The sequence below is a fragment of the Natrix helvetica genome (assembly GCF_964273705.1).
Source record: "Natrix helvetica genome assembly, chromosome: 2".
NCBI lineage: Eukaryota > Metazoa > Chordata > Lepidosauria > Squamata > Natricidae > Natrix > Natrix helvetica.
The window spans coordinates 232299376-232322887 of NC_138552.1; the positions used below are offsets into that span (position 1 = coordinate 232299376).

General features: G+C 34.6%; 1 protein-coding gene across 1 annotated transcript in view; it reads right to left on the minus strand.

Moving 5' to 3' along the window:
• The window catches only part of BTBD9 (BTB domain containing 9), a 145015-nt gene that overhangs the window by 55973 nt on the left and 65530 nt on the right, over window positions 1-23512 (minus strand). The window contains exons 7-8 of the mRNA XM_081940840.1: window positions 12975-13084; window positions 1563-1752 (exon numbers count right to left, since the gene is read on the minus strand). Coding sequence (XP_081796966.1) covers window positions 1563-1752; window positions 12975-13084 — 300 coding nt within the window. The remainder of the gene's footprint in view (window positions 1-1562; window positions 1753-12974; window positions 13085-23512) is intronic.

The window sequence follows — 23512 nt, forward strand, 5'->3', positions numbered from 1 at the left end:
CAGAGAACAAATGAATTGTTACATCTTAAAGGTGAAATACGGTTTGCAAAAATGAGTTTTAAATTATATTCCTATTAGAGACACGATTGGGTAAATGGTGGTTTTCAAAAATGCTCTTCAATAAATGAATTGTTTTATAAGGGAGCCTACAACGAGGAGCCTTTTTAGCCTCAAAAGCTGGGTGTTTAGAGCAAGGGAAGAACTTTAGGCATCAATGGAGATCAGCACAGGGCTATAAAATAACTAACATTCTGCCTTACACGAAATAAAATATCCATCTACTTGCTCTGTGAACTAGAAATGTAAATTAAATTAAGAAAAGAACTGTGCCCATCCAATCTGATGCTCTAAATGATTCGTGTTTCTATTTGCAGATGATCCAAATTCCTGAAATCAGTTCAGACCTTGATAGTATATTCCACTCCTTGGAGAATATCTCAGTTTATAGATTCGTTGGTACAATCAAGAATCCATGTTTTGTTTTCAGCAAATATGTTATTTATCATTAGTGCATAAATGACATTACCGGCACTTGAAAAGATCTATCTTTTGCAGTAAAAAAGCAGATCTGGCACCATTTCCAAGAGCTGAGAGACACAACAAATCTGGGATCACTGAAAGTCAATGTGGCACAATGACCACTTTTACAAAAAAAAGGGTGGCAAATAACCTGAAGGATGCCATTTTTATGAATATATGTTCAATGTCAAGCATTTTGAAATATAAACATTATTTTGTCCTTCATTTATATAAGTGCCTCTTGTATCTTCACCATTTTAATATCAAACTATAAGAAACCAAAAACAAAGAAAGCATAATTCCTTATTTTATCATAATGCAGTGATTTTTTTTCTTTATGCCTCTCTATCACAGGTATACTATGGTGAAACCCTTTTGTTTTTAAGGGATTATAATAACTTACACAAAGAGAAAAAAATCCTAAATTATTTTTTAGAGTTGAATATTTTGCGGTAGTCTCCAAACCTTTACCACACATCTTTAAGAAAATTCCTTTGTCTTCTCAATTCCTCTAAGCAATGCATATTTGTTTTTGGTTTTATTCCATAAATAGTGTTATCCTACTACAATCTGCCCCCGTACCAAAACTTTTTTAAAAAGCCATTAGAAGGGAGGTAGCAGTTGGTCAGAAATTATATACTGAGCTTCATGGATACCCAGTAAGTTTATTCTAGGTTTTTTTCTCATTTAACACATTAACATTTCATTTTGCTCACACTGACTCATAGATAAATTTGAGGAGATAAATATTTCATCAGCTCAAGGCTATGCAGATGTAAAAATCACACAGCAATATAAAATAACACAAACTGGAGGCATTCTGATTCTGATGCTATTCTCAGCACAAAATAAATTGACTGCCCTCAAGTTATGTCACTATTTTCATATCAAATGTGTCTATATGCATATACAGACTGGTTTGCTTTCCAACTTAGGTTTTGTATGTTAAGCTGCATGAAAATATGAACTTTTCACAGCAGCTATCAGGAGGCATGCATTCTCATTAGTGAACTATTTTTACATGAAAAAAGAAATCTTCTTACTGAATTGATCCAATCATGTATGGCTGCGCCAGCTGTACAACAATAGCACCACTGCCTAGTTGATGGCATGTATACCCGGAATCCCAGTCATAATTCTTTGTGTCTCCATTCAACAAAGCATTGCGGCTACGGCTCACGCCCTCAATCACGCTGGCGCAATCTGCAACTGTTGCAACATTCTCAGTGGGAACTGAAAATTAAAATACAAAAGAAATCAAAGAAAGGCACAGGCAACTTAGTTCCATCAGTTTCTCTATCTGGGGAAGAATAAAAATAAGTAAAAATATTGCTAACACACAAGAAAACATGGATACATTTCAGAGGCAAGATTAAAAATGAATGAGCAATGAGTGAATTGTATCAGTGAAGGCCAGAAATCTTTTAACTTCAAACTAGTTATATAACAAAACATTTAGCAGAAAAACATTTAGACCTATTGTAACAATTACTGTGATTAACAAACTTGAATTATGCATTTAAAATCCATAGTCAAAAATTGTTTCAAAGAATAAGAGGAGAAATAAAGAGACCAATAACCATCACACCAGACAGGTAATAGATCTAGCCACAATGTAAGCGTAGTTGTTAAGCAGTCCTTCTTCTGTTACTTTCCAAGCATCTGAAGTATCATTAAATTTCTATTGAATCAAAACATGCATTGTACAGATAAAGATGCATTTGTCCTATCTATGCAGTTTTTAGAAACAAAATTCAAGATCAGAAGATGCAGCATAATTAATCATCTATTAAGTCATCTTATTTTTCTCACATTTTCAATTGATGTTATATACCTGAAGACTTTTTTATTTTTATTCTCTTTTTTTGCATATATAAGACTAGGTGAGGAACATACCAATATTTTCTCCTATTTTGCTCACAACCACAACCCTGTGAGGTCAGTTGGCTGAGGGTGACTGACTGGGAATGCCTAAAGTGGCCTAGCACCAGTCTCCTGGGCTCTAGGCTGGCACCTTAACCACTACTTCAAACAGCTTTATATTAAGAGGATGTCACTCATAAATGAATTTAATCAATCAAACTTGATGAGGGGTGTTTTGATTCTAAGGCGTTCCTAATCTTGCTTTTGATGTTTAATTAGTGTCTTGTCTATATGAAAGCAAACTATATTTATTACAAATGGACTATTTATGAGTAATATTGTCCACGGTGCTTCTTAATACATGCCAAGGAAAAACGTGCTGCACTATTTTATACGATAGGATATTAGAGATTAATCAAATAATTTCAGCACACAGAAGGTATCATGCTGCTTCAGTTCCCAAGAGAGGATTGCCACTCCCCATTTTGAATGTTCATTATTGTCTTTCATATCCATCTGATAAATGTATTAAAAACACCATCTGGAAGAGATGTCATTCCGTGAAGCATTTCAGGTTTTTTGGTTTCCTTGGCTTTTCCCTATGGTATTTCTGTCTCAATCTGTGTCTCTTTGTTTATAAAAATGCACTACCAGAAACAACACTGGCTTGCTTCTAAGGGGTTTTTTTGTCCTTCAACTAAATATTATATGTAACAGGTTATAAGATGGAAAACAGAAGATGGATTATATGTTATTATATATTATTTTTGCAGAACATGTTTCTTTACAAATTGAATGTACCATTAGAATGGAAAACTATCCGTATTAATGTAAATACACCATAGAAGGAGACAAAATGTTTGTTTTAATGTTTTAAAAATTGTTTTATAATTTTAGAATTGTAAGTTGCCCAGAGTCACTTGTTATAGAAATTGAATAAGTAAATAAATAAATTCAAAATAATAAAAATAGGTAGATAAATTTCAATGTTATTCTTTCTTGCCCATATCAGGCAACAGGTGGCCAATGCATTATGACACAGTAAAATTTAAAACTAATGTTATTTCTAATTTCCTTAAAATTGTGTGTCTGTGTGTGTGTATAAAAAATGCACGAAGCCAAAAACACTAACCTGAAGATGGCGAGTGGGACCTCGCCGAAACGTTGCCAAAACAATCTCAATCTTACACAGGAAAAGACCCGAATACAACAAGACCAGCATACACACACACACACACACACACACACACACACACACACACACACATGTTGTTGTTAGTTGTTGCTGTGGCTGACCCATCGCGACCCCCTGGACCTTCCTGTCCTCTACCATCCCCCGGAGTCCATTTAGGCTCACGCCGACTGCTCAGGTACTCCATCCAGCCATCTCATTCTCTGTCGCCCCCTTCTTCTTTTGCCCTCAATTGCTGTAGTCCCCATCTGCGGTAATCTTGGAGCCCAGGAAAATAAAAGCTGTCACTACCTCTATTTCTTCCCCATCTATCCTGTTTCCCTGAAAATAAGACCTCCCCAGATAATAAACCCAATCAGGCCTTTGAGCACATGTGCTAAAATAAGCCCTGCCCAGAAAATAAGCGCTCCCTGAAAATATTGCAACAGCAGCAGCCATGAGGTGACCACGCTCACTGCCTCCTGCACCTCAAAAATAATAAGACCTCCCAAAAAATAAGGCCAAGCGCTTATTTCGCAGGTCAAGAGAAAATTTTATGATGATAAAAGTCTAAGCTGTTGCCCTCAATATCTATTTTGGGTTTATTTCTGTATATGACAAAACATTGACATTCTTTTGTTATATAATTAAAGACTAAAAATAATTACTGTATTAACCTCTAGCACATTCTTTTATATGGAATTGGCAGAAATTGGAAATTCAAGAAATATTGATAACTGCTAAGTAGAGGCAATTCAATACTACTGGTTGTAACTGAATAGAAGAATAAATGGAAAAAAGTAGAGATAATCACTCTTAAGAACTGACAGAGGAAGACCACTAATCACCCTGAGATAATGAAATTGTTACAATGGAGAAGACATCATTATTAAATTGATAAAGCATTCTAACATGAGCTAACATGGGATTGACTATCTAATACAAGATAATGGAAAAGAAAGCTGATATGGCACAGCAATTCAGATTGCTGCTAAAGCTTCGCTCTTCTGAGCTCAATTTAGTTGTTAAGTAGAACTGGAGGATTCTAGAAGCATAGGAAAAATGATTTGGTAAATGCAACAATATAGGAGATAGATTAACTGAATTTTACAAAAATGGTTTTATTACCAATAATACATACTTCATGCAACATCAATGCAAATTCTACACATGAAATCAATATGACTGGAATCAAATAGATTGCATAATACAAAATAAAAAGAGAAGTGCAATCCAGTTACTATTTTCAGGTGCATGAAGAGATCTTAGGCTCCTAGGTTTAAATACATGGATTAAAGTTTAAAGAGAGTAGGCATAGTAGTAAAGTACAGGTAGTCTTTGAGTTGCAACAGTTCATTTAGTGATCATTCAAAGTTACAATGAACTGAAAAAAGTGGCATGACTGTTTTTCAAAGTTACGACCTTTGCACCATCACTATGGTCACATGATCAAAATTCAGATGTTCGGAACTGGTTCATATTTATGACAATTGCTGTGTCTCAGGGTCATGTAATCACTTTTTACAATCTTCTGACAAGCAAAGTCAATAGGAAAGCCAGATTTACTTAGCAACCGGGTTACTAACTTAACAACTGCAAATGATTCACTTAACAACTGTGACAAGAAATGTCGTAAAATGAGGCAAAACTCATTTAACAAATGTCTCACTTAACAATATAAATTTTGGGCCCAAATGTGGTCATACATCTAGGATTACCTGTATGCCCTGGAAAACATGGAAAGAAACCATGGAAATATATGGACATATATAAGGAGCATCATGAAAACTGATCTAGGAAAATAAAACCCTAACCCTAATTCGGAGACGAAAAGATTTGAGTAGCTTTCAAAACATAGTTTAACATAATATAGTTTACTATGATACATATGTATGCACACACATGCACATTCACAAAGAGAAGACAAATATGCTGAGAAATAAAAAGGATATTTTGCCACTGAATCAAGTCTTTCAGTTTTAAGCAGGAAGGATATAGAAATCCATCTCAAGCAAGGATGTCAACAACAGCAGGGGCTCCCAACTGGCGTGTGAGATGATATTATAGGGTGTGTGAAAACTTGGGTTTAGAAGTTTCAAAATTACAGTGTATATGCATAATTATATGTATATAATTATTCAGTTTTGTAAGGGGTGAGAGAATATATCAGAAGTGTTCTAGGGGTGTGGGATATAGAAACGGTTGGGAACCCCTGGATTAGAAGAATCATGGGAAAACTTACAGCTAAGTCAGGGATATTCAAGAATAATTATGGAAGAAAACAGTGGCAAATGAAGTTAAAGACAGAAGGTAAGATACAAAAAGGATTATACATTTAGAGAAACACAGAAAAGTAGAAGTACAAGAGGTAATAAATCAGAAAATAAATCAAATGTGAAAATATCAGACACAGATGAAACCTCCACCATTAAATTGTAGGAGATGTTATTCAAGCATTATCATCTCTTTGACAGCAAACATGGAAAAAGATTGTGTAATCCAGAATTTGGAAAAGATTAGTGTATACCTATCTGGATGCAACAGAATGTGTCAGTAACAAACTCACTACATCAATCTCTTACATAAGAAAAAAAATGCAACCATGGACTGGAAAGACCTTTAAAAGGAGAAAAGAGAATTGAATGGCAATAGTTTCATATAAATACATTAAATTGCTCAAAGAAAGCCTCACTAAGTGAAAGATAGAGCAATATTTTACAAAACCATGGTAATGCTACTAAGAAATTGATTTGACTTTTTCCTTTTGTTGGACATTTAAATGATTTCTATAATAACTACTACTGAGCAAGAGAGAAATGAGCATTTATTCTCTTTCTCCTTTTCCCGACATTTTAAACCATTTCTCCCAGGCACAAAAAGATATGCAAATGAAACTTTAGTGATTCATAAGTGCTGGAAAACTTTCTCTAGAGGACATTCTCCAAGGACATTCCATTTTTTATATCCACAGTTTGGTCTGCAACCATTATTCACTCGTCCTTCCCTCAAAGTACTAAGAAACAAGCAAAAAGAAGGGGTTATGATTTGGGCACATGAAAAGATAGAGATTTTCAGTTGTGCCTGGAACCATATAAACTAAACTTTGCCTTCCAAAAATATTAAACGGTATTTAATTTTCCAAAAATGTTGGATTTTCCAAAAATGTTAAACAGTATTTTTAACAGTTTCAAACATTTTACATCATAAAAGAGTTATTCAATTGTTTAAAGTTAACAAGAAGTTCCTATTTTTTTCCCTAAAGCAAACTGAGTGTACAGAGTCTGTAGACTCATGTTTTATGTAAACCACAGTAAACCACACCAGATTTCCAGAATTTTGAAAGTAAATAGTGCTACTGTATATAGAGTACAGAAAGAGTAAAAAAAATATAAGCCAAATAAAATATGCATATATGTTTTTAAGATGAGGACTCATTTAAACCAACATCATTCACTACAGTACTCCCCTCCATAGTTTTTTTTGTTTAAAACATCCTTGCTCTTACTATATACATTTACAGTTTTCTATACATTGCTTCATATATTACATGGACACAACTTTTCTCCTTCCTTGCAGGTTTGTGCAGTGCTTTGGATGAAATTCTCCAAAGCTACTTCACCACATTCAAGATGTGAACATAGCACGTGTCTGCAACTGGTTTTTGGGGGGATGGGGGATGCGTAGCTTTCCTCAAAAGTGTAGTTTTGGATCTAAGGTGAAGCACGGTTTAACATTATTTCTTTGTCTCTCTTGCCATTGGTCTTATACAAAAAACTGCATTGTTATAATTATACTGTTGTACGATATAACTGTTGTTGAGGGTTGTTGTTGTTTTTTATCAAAAGCTTTTTCTCTGCTGTAGAACTAGAGTCTAAACCCAATTTCCATGCCCAGATTCCTTTGCTTTTTTTATTTGTTCAATTTGCTGTCTTCTGTAATGGAGAGATGTAATGTATTCCTTTTTCCTCCTTACCTTTTGTTTTGTATTCTGTTTTCATCAGCAACCCCTAGTCTACCTAGCTATTCAGTTCAGATATTTTCCTAGCACTTCTTCATGCCTATGTATCTGGTAAATGCTGTTATTCTTCAGCATGTCATAGATATTCAGAATACAGAACATAAATATATTAAGAAAGTAATTTTCTTTTCTGGATAAAATAATGTTTTTCTATACCTTTCATTATCTTTGTATACAAAAAAATAAACCTGTACATTTTTGAACTTTAGATCTTCTCTGAGCAAATAATCTTATTCATTTGTTCTTTTAAGCAATTTACATAGCTGTCCATCTCACAGTAGTCACTTTGGATGGTACATAAAATGCTACAACCACAATCAAATCATAATACACCAGATAGTAGAATATCAACAACAACAATAAACAGACCAGGGGTAATTCTATATTCTATATAAATTCTGTATAAATGGCAATAAAAATTCTGAAAATGGAAAACCAAACAAAAAGGAAACAATCCAGTTTGGAAAGAGCAATGGGAAATGCAATATGAGTATAACAAAAATGCTGGATGAAGATGAATGTAGCAAAAATAGAATGGAAGAACTAATAATAATAGCAAAAAGGGTTAAAATCAAGTGAAAGGGATAAAAAACTGGATATCTCTTGGAAATGATCGATTGCATGGCTTTTGGCTCAAAAAACTAACTAGTTACATCCAATGATAGTTAATAGCTTAATGAAGTATTGCATAAAGCAGACACCTGCAATTGGTTAATAATTGACAAAATATATCTGATTTTTTAAAAAAAAAGCTAGCAAGGGACAACATTAGGAAACTATAAGCCAATAACATGCTTATCAATGTTTAAATATGTTCTTGTTTCAAAAGATTTATTGCTTATCCAAGTAGCTTCTTCAGAGCAAACTAACAGGGAGACCCCATATATATTGCTACTACTCCTTCAGAGTGGTTTCATTTCTCACCTAATCTCAATAGCCTTCTTAGGTAAGTAGGCAGAGAATTGTTGGGATATAAATGTTCCAACTCCTAAATTTAGGTCAGGGAACATACACAGTTTGAGAGAGGAGTGAAGGAATCGATTTTTCTCAAAGTGGAAAATCTTTCCCTCAATAGAGGAAGAGGCCATAGTTCCTCCTTGTTTATGCTGTACTTTCATCAGTCTTCAGGAAATTTAATACCATTTCACAGGTTCACCAGGTAGGCCACACTTAACAACCCACCTACAGGAAAGGATTTAGGATTTGGAACATTTATATCTCAACAACCCTCTGCCTACTCACCTAACAAGCCTATTCAGATTAGGTGAGAAATGAAACCACCGTGGAGGACATATATAGAATCCCCCAAACCAACTTGTTCAGAGTGAAGAAGAGATTTGGATAAGCAGCAAAACATTTTGAACCAACAGAAAAATAAGTCCAGTTGCCACGACTCAATTTCCAGACAACTCTAGCTGGATGACTGAGAATCTTCATTGACAATTTTTAAATACTCACAGGCATTATAGCAGACAACAGCCAATATTATTTAAAAGAAAATAACATCCTCCCAATACAATAAAAGGAAAAGCATCAGTACAAAAGTAAACTTCTGATTGATAAAATGGTTCTGGAAAATTGCAAAAGCTGAAAAACCATTTTACTTAAGATGGATTGATTAGGAAAATATCATTAATTTTGTCAGTGTTGCACATTCTTCCACGTTTCTAGCATTGGCAAAATCTTTCTTTTTCAGTTTTATGCCAGTTACTGGTTAACAATTGACCTCTATGAACAGCCTTTTGAATTCAGGCAAGATTTGGAAATGCGGGGCCGAAGTCGCGACGATACAGCATGAGATCCCAATGCTCTGAGATCGCAGTTGACACTTTTGCCACTGGAGGGGTCCAAATGGACCTAAACCGTCCAGCAGAGATGGTGAACAGGAAGAATATGTCTTGCTGATCTCAGGGACATCGCAAAGTCCCTGATTGATCCAAAATAAAGTCTTCAAGCCAGTGACAAAAAAATCTAGCCATTTGGCTGACAAAGTCGGAGCGGCTCCAAAACGGGAGGATATGGAAAGAGAAAGTGTTTCCAGCTGGTGAGGAAATTTTATTGTTTTAAGAGTGACTGCCAATAAAAAACTTAAAATAAATTTAAATTGGACAACAGAAGAAATAAGCAGCGGAATTAAATTTGGAATGGTTTTTGACAGGGGGTTATCTTTTTTCTTAATGCTATCTTCACGGACGGAATTTATGTAGACCTTTAAAACAAACGGACTAAGCTTTCTTCTTCTATTTTCCTTTTTTTCACTATTCTCTGTAACCTATGGTCTAAAACTCTCATCTGTCATTACTGTGGAGGTTTATTTTAACTCATTTAAGAATTGGACTTTCTCTTCAACTTGAAATACAAAAAAAGTCACTTTCTTTTTAAAAAGGAAAGAATTTGCGGCATTGTGGTTAACACTGCGGAAGTTAGGCTTTGTGTATTGGAAACAAAACACCTTTACTTTTTTTCACAGATTATCTCAGCTGGTACCTCAAGGTCTTATTGTTGGTTTACAGAGAGAGAGATAAGAAGAAACAGATGTTCCTTTGAGGTATTTCTAACCAGAGAGAGGTGATTAAAAGCTACTAAATTAGAATAACAGTGTTTACATAGTTGAAAACAATGGCGCTATTACAGCAGGAGAAAAAGGCTTTAAGTCTGTAAAAGTTATTTTCAGAAATACAGAAGTTATCAAATACACGCGAGATGATTGAGAAGAAGTTGGATGATTTAATCCATTTAACAGCAAAATATGACGGGGAAGTTGAAGATGTTCATCAAATGGAGAAAGTGTCAGTTAAAATTCAAAAAAATGAAGAGGAAAATGATTATAAAGAAATTAAAACTGCTGATATTTATGATGATGGGTTCGTCTCTGAAAATGGAAAGAGTGGAATATTGAAAGAGGAATTAAATGGAGGGGAAACTTACTCCAGATGGCAAGATACAGAAGAAGAAAAAATAAAATAATTTATGGACCTAAAGAGAGAAATCTTTTCAGCAATAGTTTTGATAACACCACTGACAATTATACATAAGCTGATTGAGGAAACAGAAGAAGAGCATTGAAATTACAAGAGAGACCGTATAAGCCAAGGGCTGCTAAGAGGAGTCCATACAAAGTTGATTAAAGATAAGAGGACTGATACCACAAACAGCAGAAGATATGAGATTGCCTCGTTATTGGAAAGATACAGGTTGATAGATGGAAGAATATAACTGAAAACTAGCTAAACGTAGTGAAATTTAGTGATGATAGATATAGTTAAACAAATAATTGATAATAATAATAATGTATACTATGTGTCATAAGTAATAATGGGATATGAATATTGAATGGTACCCATGAAAGGAAGATTAGAAACCATCTTGGATTATATATAAAGACTAATAAATAAATAAATAAATAAATAAAGAACTAAGTTAGATATAGTTAAGTTTTGAATATTAGGGGGAAAATGTAGTAATATACGATGTAGTTAAATAAAGGAGGGATAATGATAACAAGGTGTTCTGACCTCTCTTGTCCCCCACCAACACACACTCCGAGCCAAAGATACTTCACCAGATTTATTTACAGACAGACAGGTCCTTGGCAGCAATCCAACACAAATAAGCCTTCATAACAACCCGGCACTGATAAGTATTGGCAGCAATCCAGCCTGCCATGCTCACAAGACTGTACTCCCACATTACTTCATGCGTTGACTTCTGCAAAAGGCGTGTCCACAAGCAGTCCTTTTATAGTCTGGAGAGGAGTCTAATTATCATCAGCCGAGTGCAATTACCTCCTGTGACTGTGCAATTGCTCCTGATGCCTATTAGCTTGCCGGTAACGAGCATCCAACAACTCACTGCTGACGTCTGACTCACTGTCCCTTGTCTCCTCCCCACTGCTCCAAGGCATGACATCAGGAGCACCCTCCCTTTGGCTTTCACCACTGCTCCATGCCTCAGGCACCTCCTGGTGGCCAACCAGCCTCTCTGATCCCTGCTCGGAGTCGGAACCCTGTCCAGGGTCCTCCACATCCTCCAGAGCCGAATCATAGGGACCCTCGCTGTCGGAGTCTGGTGGCAGCTCCAACGGCTCCTGCTGGGCCACAACAACAAGGTATATATAGGCATGGGTGCAACATAAGGAAATTGAATGTAAATTGCAAATAATGATTTGGAAAGAAGGATTAGAAAATTTTGTTATTGAATATTATGGATGTTTAGCTAGAATAGGATATAAAGATTCAGTGTTACTGGAGGATTTTAGAAATAATAAATGAAATGCTAGTATGTGGTTATGTATTAAATTTTGGTATATTTTATGATGAAGGACATTTAAACAATTATAGTCAAATGTAAATGGAGGTATGATGATGGTAACATGTATAAATATCTGAGTTAAAACACTTGAGTTAATGTGAATTATGCTTGATGACTGTGGAAGAGATGCACGAAAGCCTTTTGTAACCAACTGATACACTTTCTACAGTATGCAAAAAAGAGAAGATTTTATGTGTTGTGTTTGTTTTGAAAACAAAAAAATAAAAATAAAAATTTTATTTAAAAAAAAAGAATTCAGGCAATATTTGCTACTTAACGTGATACCATTAAGGATAATATTAATTAAATGATCAGTTTTGATTGTGAGGTTTGCAGCTAACATTTGGCATTTACATTAGTGTCTGCCACATAGACTCTATACTTTTAGCCTCATTTTATCATGATTCACAAATACTCAAGGCTCACAGGACAATTCTACATTTCCCCGCTACTTTATCAGTTCTGTTATAATATACAATGTTGCTAATTCTCCATAGCAGCACTCAAATTATGTCAGAACATGACCAATGTCACAAAACAGTTTTAAAACCATGTAGACCAGGGGTCCCCAATCCCTGGGCCACAGACCAATAAGAATGTGGCCAAGCGAGCTAGTAAAGCTTCATCTTCCCATGTGCAGGATCTAGGTAGCATGTGAAACCAGACCTACCAGTCCATGGGGGAAAACATTCCGGTTTCTGGTGCCCAAAAGACTGGGGCCCGCTGATCTAGACCATTATTATAATGTTTTGTATTTGATTTATTGCATTATTTGTACTAGATAGATTTAATTTGTCATATTTTAGGTCTATTCATTGCTTTCATCTGTTCTGTTATATTTTTAAAAGGTTTTTTAAAGTATTTTTTTAGCTTTTTAAGTAATTTCATTTTTTGCATTTTGTATTTTATATGTTTTTAAATTCCTTATACTTCACCCTTCTTATGCTGGTCTTTGACTGTAGTAAAGGTCAAAGACTACCATAAGGAGGGTGAATTACAAGGAATAATAAAGGTTTATTTGATTTGGGTATATATTTTAAACAAATGATAAAGTGCATCATTGGTAATAGAATTCCCATTCATATCACTTACCTATTAGTCCTCTGTCAAGAGTGAAGGTTTTATTGGTGAACATGCATTCAAAAGCCACAATATGGAAAACTTTGTTTACTGTGTTGTGTGTTCCAACTATTCTGATATACCTGTAAGAACAAAACAAAACAAAAATCAACAGAATGAAATATGCAACATAACACGGATCTTTATTAATACTGCAAGGATCGGTTTAGTTTATTTCTGTACTGAGAGATTGAAGTACCAAGAGAATGAAAAAAAAAACAGGCTTGTAGTAAGTGCATACAGTAAATAAATATTCCAGCTATATGAGAAATATCTCCTCCTTTCCAACCCACACCTCATCCCATCTGGTAAGGAGTATGATATCAGCACTTGGCAAAAAACAATTTGTACTGTGGAAGCAATACCACCACAACAAACATTTTAGGGAAAACCTTAATAAAAATGAGTCAAAACTTACAATATTGAAGAAAGAAAACAATTATATTAGAGAAGCAATCTTTTCTTTAATGCTTTAATAAGGAAAAAAAGGAGAATATCATAAATTCTTGACTATTATGACCACCATATAAAATAACAGTTCAATCTTACATTAAATCGAGAACCAATTCAAAAAATATAGCAAATCTTTATGGATAATTCAAGACCACAAACCTGGTATTATGATAATTAAGGAGTTTTTTTCTGGAATAGCAATATTTTTGTTATCCCATTGTTTAATAAATTCATCAATTATTTATATATTTCCAAGTTTCATGTATATTTAAATATATATTCACATCTTTGTATCTCCTGATCTATGTAATGTCATATTGATTCACTGATTTACATTTAGAACATTAAAAATATTGTCATTCACTCAATTTTAAACATTTTCTAGGGTAACAGTAAATATGCAAACAAATATTTTCATGAATTAGTCTTAACAGTTAAGATTCCTTAATGATTTTTTCATATGGCAAATTCCAACTCATTGTATCTACTGGATCATATATTTTAATTGTCCCCAGAATGGTTTTTTGACCTGAGCACTTGTCTTCCAAAGAGAAACTAAATAAAAAGACGTGATTTGCAAAAGCTAAAAGTCAGGAAAATTAATATCCCGTTATGAATATAATAGACATAATATAGATAACTAAAATCTAGGTTTTGAGTTAGAATAATAGTTTTTAATATATAAGCCAATACCACTGTCAACATTTCTGTATCAAAATTTAAGAAGGAAATCAAATGAAAGAATGTACAGTTAGCAGCATATTTACCTGATTTCAAAATCAGTTTTATAGTACTGAGCGGGGGAGGCATTATTATAGTCCTCTACAGTATTTGGGCAAAGAATACCAACTATCTATCCATAAGCTTTCCTTTTTATGTTTACATTTAGTAATATCTTACTTCTTGAAGATATAAAGTTGCAAATAAACAAGCAGTTGGTAGTTTGTAGTTTAGCTACAGGTTCCTCACACTATATACGTATATGCATACATACAACTTTCCATGAATACTAGTGTACAATGTTCTTGCTCAGTGGTATAAATAATATTTATAACTAAATGATTTCTTTAACAAACAGAGCAATGTCATTTCATCTTGAAGATTTTTGTTTACCTACTTTCAAACATTTGTCATATCTCTTGCAAATTGTTATTGGAGTTTTCAAGCTGAGTAATTGCTTTTTATGAATAAAATGCTAGGCTTTTCAGCTCAGCCTATTGTTCTACAATATCAAAATTCTGACTTTGATATTTGATATTTTATCTGCATAAAATGAACATTCTACAACTTTGTATATTGTAGGAATGACCTTTTTAAAAAGTGAAAGGGTTGGTTTGATGTTCTTTTTCTTCTAAATGCAGGCTAGATTGGCCAAAACTATTACCGTGTTTCCCCGAAAATACGCCAGGGGCTTATATTTTTTTGACCCACGAAATATGGCCTTGGGCTTATTAAAGGGGAGGGCTTATTATTTTTGGGTTGCCGGGCGGCTGCTCCCCTGTGACTGGGTTCCCGAAGAGCCGGGCACAGCCTCAGGGTCGAATGGCTGTGTTGCGCTGTCGCAGCAGCAACGCAGCAGCCATGAGGTGACCAAGCTTATGAGCAGCCGCCCGGCAACCCCCCTTTCCAGCCGTGCATAGTGCCACTGACCGACCTAGCAGTACCCGGAAGGCACCAAGCAACGCGAGCGCCTGTTCGCCGCCCTCCGCCTCCCGCGGCTCGGTGCCTTCGGAATGCCCCTAGGTGAGTGAATGGGGCTCTGCATGGCTGGAGGGGAGTTTCGCAGCGGCTTTTCTGCTCCCCGCTCGCGCGAAGGGCATCTGCGCTGCTGGCGCCGTCCGCCGCTTGGGTTTTTTTTTTCAAAGCACGGAGGATGGATGCCGCTCTGGAAGTACGCTCTATGGTTGTACAATCTGCAGCCCACAACCATAGAGCGTACTTCCAGAGCGGCATCCATCCTCCGTGCTTTGAAAAAAAAACCCAAGCGGCGGACGGCGCCAGCAGCGCAGATGCCCTTCACGCGAGCGGGGAGCGGAAAAGCCTCTGCGAAACTCCCCTCCAGCCATGAAGAGCCCCATTCACTCACCTAGGGGCATTCCGAAGGCACCGAGCCACGGGAGGCGGAGGGCGGCGAACAGGCGCTCGCGTTGCTTGGTGCCTTCCGGGTACTGCTAGGTCGGTCAGCGGCACTATGCACGGCTGGAAAGGGAGGTTGCCGGGCGGCTGCTCATAAGCTTGGTCACCTCATGGCTGCTGCGTTGCTGCTGCGACAGCGCAACACAGCCATTCGACCCTGAGGCTGTGCCCGGCTCTTCGGAAGCCCGCTTGCAAGAGAGCAGCTGCCCAGCAACCCCCCCCTCTTCAGCTGGACACAGCGCCGCTGATTGACCTAGCGGTACCCCGAAAGTACCAAGCAACGCAAGCGCCTTTGCCCCCACCTTATTCCCGTGGCTTGGTGCCTTCGGGATACCGCTAGGTTGGCGAGCGGTGCTCTGCCTGGTCGGAGGGGAGGGATTGTCCAGAGGGTTTATTTTCGAGGGTGGGCTTATATTTTTGCGCAAGCGAAAAATGTCGCAAGGGTTTAGTTTCAGGACATGTTGTATTTTCGGGGAAACACGGTAGATTCTCTATTATCAATCAGATTTTTTCTGACTTCTTGATTTCAGGCCTCTGATGAATCAAATGTAAACCCGTGCAGGTAGATAATTTAGATTTTTTTAAAAAACAAACTCTAGTTAACAATGAGACAAGATAAAAGAGACTGCTGCTTACCACAGGAATTAGGTAAAACATAATTCAGTATATCATCACACCAATCAGCACCACAAAAAGAAACTAACTCTATATGATATGCAATATTGGATTATTTATAATATTCTTTATCGGTTTTAAAGATTGAAGAGCAGAATATTATAGAATTTCCTTTTTAAAAAAAGCTATAATGATGCTTTAACCAGCTAGAGCAGCTATCAACCATTATGCCATAGAACATTTCTGCGCCAAGAAAAGGCTATGGCTGTGCCAAATCAGCAAGCCAAAGCAAATGACAGGAAGTGAACCACAGCCAGAACACCTCTCTATGATATCACCAAGGTGGATTGACTCCCTTTCCCCTCCCAAGCAACTTGTGATGTCATGGGACTTCCAGTTTAATGACTCAAATGTCACACCCTTGAAATGTATCCTGTGGCATGAAAAATGTTGAAACCATGATCAAGAGAAGAAATAAGGATTAAACTGCCAAAAAAATATAGGCTGGCGGAAAGAGTGAATGGATTGAGAAGAACAAGACTAAGAAATTTGTGGTGGGATGGAGAGAGGTGAGAAGTTTAAAGAAGAAAAGGCAACGTATGGAGTAGTTTATGGACCCAATGGAAGCAAGGATGGTTTGTAAGGAAAAAGGGAAATACAATATATTTTGTTGGCATAAATTCTGTTTCTTTATTTAATTATCTTCATCTTTCACCTTTAGTTTCTTTGTCTGCATAGTGTTGGTTATTACAAGTACAGTGTGATAGGCATATATGCATGTTCTACTTTATAATATTCCATGTTATATCTAGAAACTTTAAAGATGTACTCGTAAGAGAAAGATAAACCGGAAAGATGCAGAGGTTTTTTTTTAAAATAAAACCTTAATTTATTCTTGTTCTTGTTACCTTTTAAAAAAAACAGATTGAATTTTATAAACCAAAAAACAAGCAGAGAAAAGGCAATTTAACCCAGCCCCTTTAATATGTCCATTATACACACTCGTATCAAACAACAAAACGATGCATGCTTCCATTTTTCATTGTAGACACAAAGAAATGTTATTATTCACCACTTTTTCATCATAATGAAAGGTTTCATAAATCAAAGACAAAGACAATAAATCAATCCTCCTCACCTAAAGAATAAACCTTTCTCTTTTTAACTGCCCCTACTCTCATTCCATACTATAAATATTCTCCCTCTTTTTCTCCTCCCTTCTATATACACAGACACACTGTATTTTGTGTATGTTTAAAAGTTTTACTTTCCAAGAAACTGTTTTTTAAATTTCCAACTGCAGCTCTCTCTGTCATAGTTGTGATGAAGGATTACAAATATTTAGCAAGTTTTTAGCTATATGTGAGATCCCACAAAAGGCCTGAAATGTGTGCAAAACTCTTATTATTTGTTGCTAAACCTTTGGATTTTGTTACTTAAAGATATTGTGACTTAACTCCTGGATACCACTGCAAACCTAAATGGAGTTCTTGAAAATAATGTCCAATTCAATTTTTGTTGTATGTATGTATGTATGTATGTATGTATGTATGTATGTATGTATGTATGCATGCATTTCATTCAATTTATATGCTCATCCATCTCAACTAGTGTTTGAGTGGCAAATAGAATAAATATAAAATGAAAATGATTAGAAGCATTGAAAAAACTAAAAATATACTGTAAATAAATAAAAATGGGAAGGATATATCATAACCCAAATTACTAATGCAACTCAGAAGCAGGGCTTTGCACAGATTAGGGGGCTTGGGGAATGAATAATTTATGCAATTTACATGTGCTGCTGCATTCTGCACCTTGAAGTTTTCAAATGCCCTTCAAGAGTAGCCTTATGTGAAGCATATTGCAGAAATCAAGACAGGAAGTCTCTTTTACCCTCAGAACTTTCTACAAGCATTAACCTTAAATCAATATGTTCCTCTTGTTCTTAATGGGAGAATGAGTCCAGATATTAATTAAATTAGATTACTAATAAATGTTCAGAAAAATCCCAAGCATATATAATATCTCAGTGGAATAAAAAAAAATCACAAAATTATTAGAATATAATTTCCTATTACCCAAAGTGAAAAATGCATGTTATTAAATTAACAGCTATCTACATAAAAGGAATTACATTTTAAGAATACAATTAGGATTTTGCTGCATATTCTTTGAAGATGATATAATTTAACTTCAGGGCCATTTGCCATACTATTAATGTTGAAAAGCTTAGATTAAGAATAGATTTTTTGAAAAGAGGTTCTTTAAACTAGATTTTCATTAATATTTTTAATGCTTGGATTTCTATGAATATTTGGGATTATTTTTCTAATACAGGTTTACCACATTTTTTTTTCAAGGGTTGTGCTTCAATGAGATTCTTCCTTTATTTAAATAATACTGTGATTTTCTTCCATTCCTTTTTCTTTTGTTCCTTCTGTGACTTCTGTTCAACACCAAACTATAAGTACTTCATTAACTATTCTTTCTTTTAAAATGAATATTTTTCTCTCTTAAAATTATTCCCTTTTTTTTCCTAGAAACTACAAAAATTATATGGAATGGTTGTAGTAGTTATATATCTTTAATTGCAAAGTTCTTTTTGTGAACCAACATTTTGAAGCTCCATAGTTTCTATATTCAGAGAAAATTGAAACTTGGTCAATATCATTCCAAATATTGGAATCAAATTATATTTTAAGAATTGGTAGTATAAAGTATGCCTATTATGCTCAAGCACAAATAATGACAATTGGATATACAATCTGAACTTGGCAAAAATGCATGCTTTCACACATATTACTGTTCTTTATATTGAGATTTTTAGATAGTATTTTCAAATGCATTCTGATATTCCAAACCAAAAAAAAGATATTGCAGGCAAACAATTTATATCCATGTTTGGGGGATATTGCACGGAGAGAAAATGTGTGCATATACTTTATTATCTCCAAGGACCACCCGAACAGATGGAAGATAATTAAACCTTAAACATGGTTGGAGATGACAGATATTGAACAAACTGCCTATCTTTGATGAGAATCAAAGGTTCAGTAAGAATAATAATACATCTGTTGTAAATAGGATAAACACAGATATTATTTAACTCCAGGTAAATATAATACCAATTAAAATGCTCAATACTTCCTAATTGTTTAAACTACATCTAACATTCACCAAATGAACATACCCCAGCAGTTATTGGCACTACTTTTAGAGGTTTTTTTTAGAAGAACTGCCTTGATCCTATCAGTTCATCTTATTACCTTTCTTCATCTATTTGTGAAGCCACCTCCCAAAAAAAATCAAGTTCCTTATCAATTTGTATCACATGCCAATAGTCTGTGAATTGTTACTTCTAGCTCTTAATCTCAAATTAGTAGCCAGCCAACATTTTATCTAAGATTCATTTGTTCCTACTTTTGGTTGCCCATACTATTATTAACCATTTCCAAATCCATTAATTCAATAGCACCTATTCTGTCCACTCTTTCTCAATATCCAGTTTTCAGAACTGGAAATTACCAATAGAAAAAAAACATTACCTTAACCATTTTGATCTTTACTGGCATAGAAATATCTGCATCTTTATGATATTGATAGTCACAGTCTTACTTCCTCAAACTAATATTTGTGTTTGCAGTAGTTTTTTCATTTGTATGTGGCCAGAAATACATTTTGCATCTTCACATCTTCACATCACTTTAAGTTCATTAATCATCTTGGGTACTATAACCTGACTTTATATTATTTAATATCAATTTAAAATTTTCACTTTCTATTTTTATTTTCACAATGAATTCTTCCAAATGAATAATTTTGGTATCTTAATTTTTTAAAAAATATTTTAGACTGTCATTCTTAAAAAGTCACTATACAAGTCAAACCTATGTAGAAAACTATCTCTTTTTCTCCCTTTCTGTTTGTGTGTCACTTTATTTTTCTGGATCAAGTATTTCTAGAAGTTTCTTGTTCAGTCAATCTTTCCTTTCCTTGTTTGACATTTGTAAGTCTTTTTTCAGTTACCATCCATCCTTCTTGTTGCCCAAGACTTTCACTGACTTTGAGTATCATGATAATTTTTCTAAAAGCCACTGATAGCTTTTCTTTGTGACATTTCAAGAGACAAGAAAAAATAATCAAATTCTTTTTTCTCTTTTATCTCTTCCCATAGCTTCTTTACATACATTAATCCTACAATTATTATATTCATATTATATTCTTAATTTCTTAATATGTGTCTTCCAGCTCAAATTCAGATAACATACATATATACTTTAATTTATTAAAATTTTATTATATTATACACCAATAATAAATCAACTTGGTACACCAAATTCACTTATTTATATTTTCAATTTCTAAGGCAGCTAAGACAGAATGTTGGTAACCAACATTCTGGAAGACTTAAGTTAAAAACAAATAATAATAGTACGATAAAAGAAAGAAAACAGCTACACCAGTGACACCCCCCAAAATTAATTGGCTCCATCTTAAATTGCAGTTTCACACATCTTTCCAGGCCAGTACCTGTTGGACGAAACAGATCTTTAATGCTCTCTTAAAGGGAGCATTTTAAACAAACTGGTACCTATTTGCACTGCTACATTCTGGATTATTTGAGGATTTAATTTTAATCGTACAAGAGATTGTTAGGTTGGGAAAAAGGGCAACGGCTTAACTTCTTTGTTAGGTCCAGTCATTAGGTTACCAACTCAAGTATTTGCTGAGGATCAAGATATTGCTTGGATTACTTTCTCTTACATGCTGTATAGATATATTTGAATATTAGAAGTAACTTCAAGTCCCCAAAGATTAAAGAAAAAAAGGAACAATAATGTATTCAATTTTTCCATTTCCAATTTATTTAAAAGATTGTTTAAAAAGGCTTACATTTTTGAAGAAAAGCAAGTGGCAAGAATTTCGTCCTGCAGTTTTCAATAGGATATATAAAATCTAATCCTCATAAAAATGACTTGCACTCCAAAACCAGACAAAATACAAATGTAGGCTGGTTGCACAAAGTACTAACCTAAAGCTCAGCAGAAACAGTCCCTCACTATATTTACTATGCTCTATTTAATCAACACTTTTATATCAGCATTGCCATCTCATAACCTGAAGACATATAGTCAAAATAACTATTTGTAGTTAACTGCAACTCTAAATTAATTATCACATTTGCTGTTTATTTGAAGGAAAAATAGGATTGCCAAACAGACCTTTGTAAATCAAAAAGTGTTTCAAAGAGCTAAAATCACCTGGAAAAAATAGTAAAGATATATCTTTCTCTCCCTCTCTCTCTTTCAAAATGATTGGCATATTTTATATTATTGAAAAGTCTTTAAGATGTAACTATACTTAAAGAAGAAAGTACTTCGGGAAGAATTTATTCTCTATAAAAATAATTAAGTCTACTATTTTAACCAGTTTTGCTTGTATTTATAAATTCAATTTTCAAAGACATACAGTACACTAAATCCAGCTTCTCATTCAGCCAATACTACAAAATAATTTCAAAAGTCAATATCTGACATAGGAACCTAATCTTCTAGTGAACCAAATAAATTCCATGCTTGGAATATTTTAGTTATGAACAAACAAACCATATTTGAATGACAAATTCAATCAGTGTTGAGTCTATTTAGCCAAAAGATAAGTTCAATTATATAACCTAGAGTGATAATAAAAAAAACAATATTAAGTGATGGAGATTTTTAGAGGATTACTAATGACTTTGCCGATATATTCAGATTTTCATAAACATTACAAATGGACTCTTATTATATAATAAAGTAATAATAGTGGTTATAATAATTACCTACTATGATCCCAATGTTATGCAATATAGACCACAATCCTAAGAATGAGATTTTTTTTAATGTGGCCTAAATATATATTACTGTTTCTGAAACTTTAATATGATAACTGAATCAAAAATGCCAATTCCGTTATCAATTTTGCATTTTTATGCAATTTTTCCAGAAAATATCTTCTTGCAGAGAATACCTTTACCTCTTAGATAAAAAGTGTAAAATGTTGACAAACTATTGAATAAAACATTTTAATTTAACAGATGTGACAGATATTTATAAGACATATACTTAAGTACATTACAGGAGATGTAATAAAGCTTCTTTACTCTGCCCCTCTGCAATCTACAAGTTCACATTATATTTATGATCACACAAACATCAAATTGAATATGTGTAAGCTTAACAATGGTGTTAATGTTTCTGGAAAGAGGTCTTATTGAAAAACGGTTCTACTGAAGTGAAAATTGTCGTAGAAATAGAAGGAGAACTAGAGGGGAGAAGTGGCAAGGAGGAAGAAGAGGAAAACAGAAGAAAAGAAAAGAAAAGTTCTAAAAAAGGGCTGAAGGACCTAAAGAGAGTATGACAAATGCTGCAAGACTGAGCACAGCATGGTGAGAGTTGGTAAGACAGAAGTAGCAACAAAGCTACCTATCTCCACTTTTGTATTTTTTTCACTGGCAAAATCAGGCAACATGGAAACAAAGTTACTCAAGGTTCAAGGCACCAGTAAGTATCAATAAGTCCAGAAATCGCATCTTCAAAGAGCCCATGTGCTGGTAACAATAAAAATACACATAATAAATATATAATAAACTTAAGCTAGAAAATCCAGCTAGGATAGGAATATAGAGCAAAGATAAGATAAAGAAGAACACAGGGCTTAGAAAATAAAACAAAAGAATCTATAGAGAAATACTAGAAAGTGTTAGACTACAGTTTATGAAAATAATAAAAAACATAAATTACAGAAAATAAATTGAAATAAAAATAAGAATGAGAGGAAAAAGGAATAACTGTTATGAATTAGATAGCAATGTCTCCATTCCTTTCCTGATTTCACTAATTCCAAAACACTTTGCCACTTTAAGAAGAACAATTAATGTCTGTTTGCAATTCCCTCTGGGGAATTACAGAAATAAGATGTTGCAACCATTTCCAATATAGGTATCGTATTTTTTGGCGTATAAGACTCACCTTTTCCCCCTCAAAAAAGAGGCTCAAAATCTGGGTGCGTCTTATACACTGAATTCAGCATTTTTTGCCTCCCAAAACCCCATCCCCTTCACCAAAATGGTCGTGCATAGTTTTTAGAAGGCTTTCAGAGAGCTCCTGAGGGCTGGGGAGGGCAGAAAAGAGCAAAAATGGACCTTTTTTTTTTTGCTTGTTCCCGCCCCCCTGGAGCACTCTACAAGCCTCCTAAAGGCTATTCATGCCCTTTTTTTGAAAAAAAAAACTCTCGCGAAAAACGGGCCATTTTGGGGAGGTTTG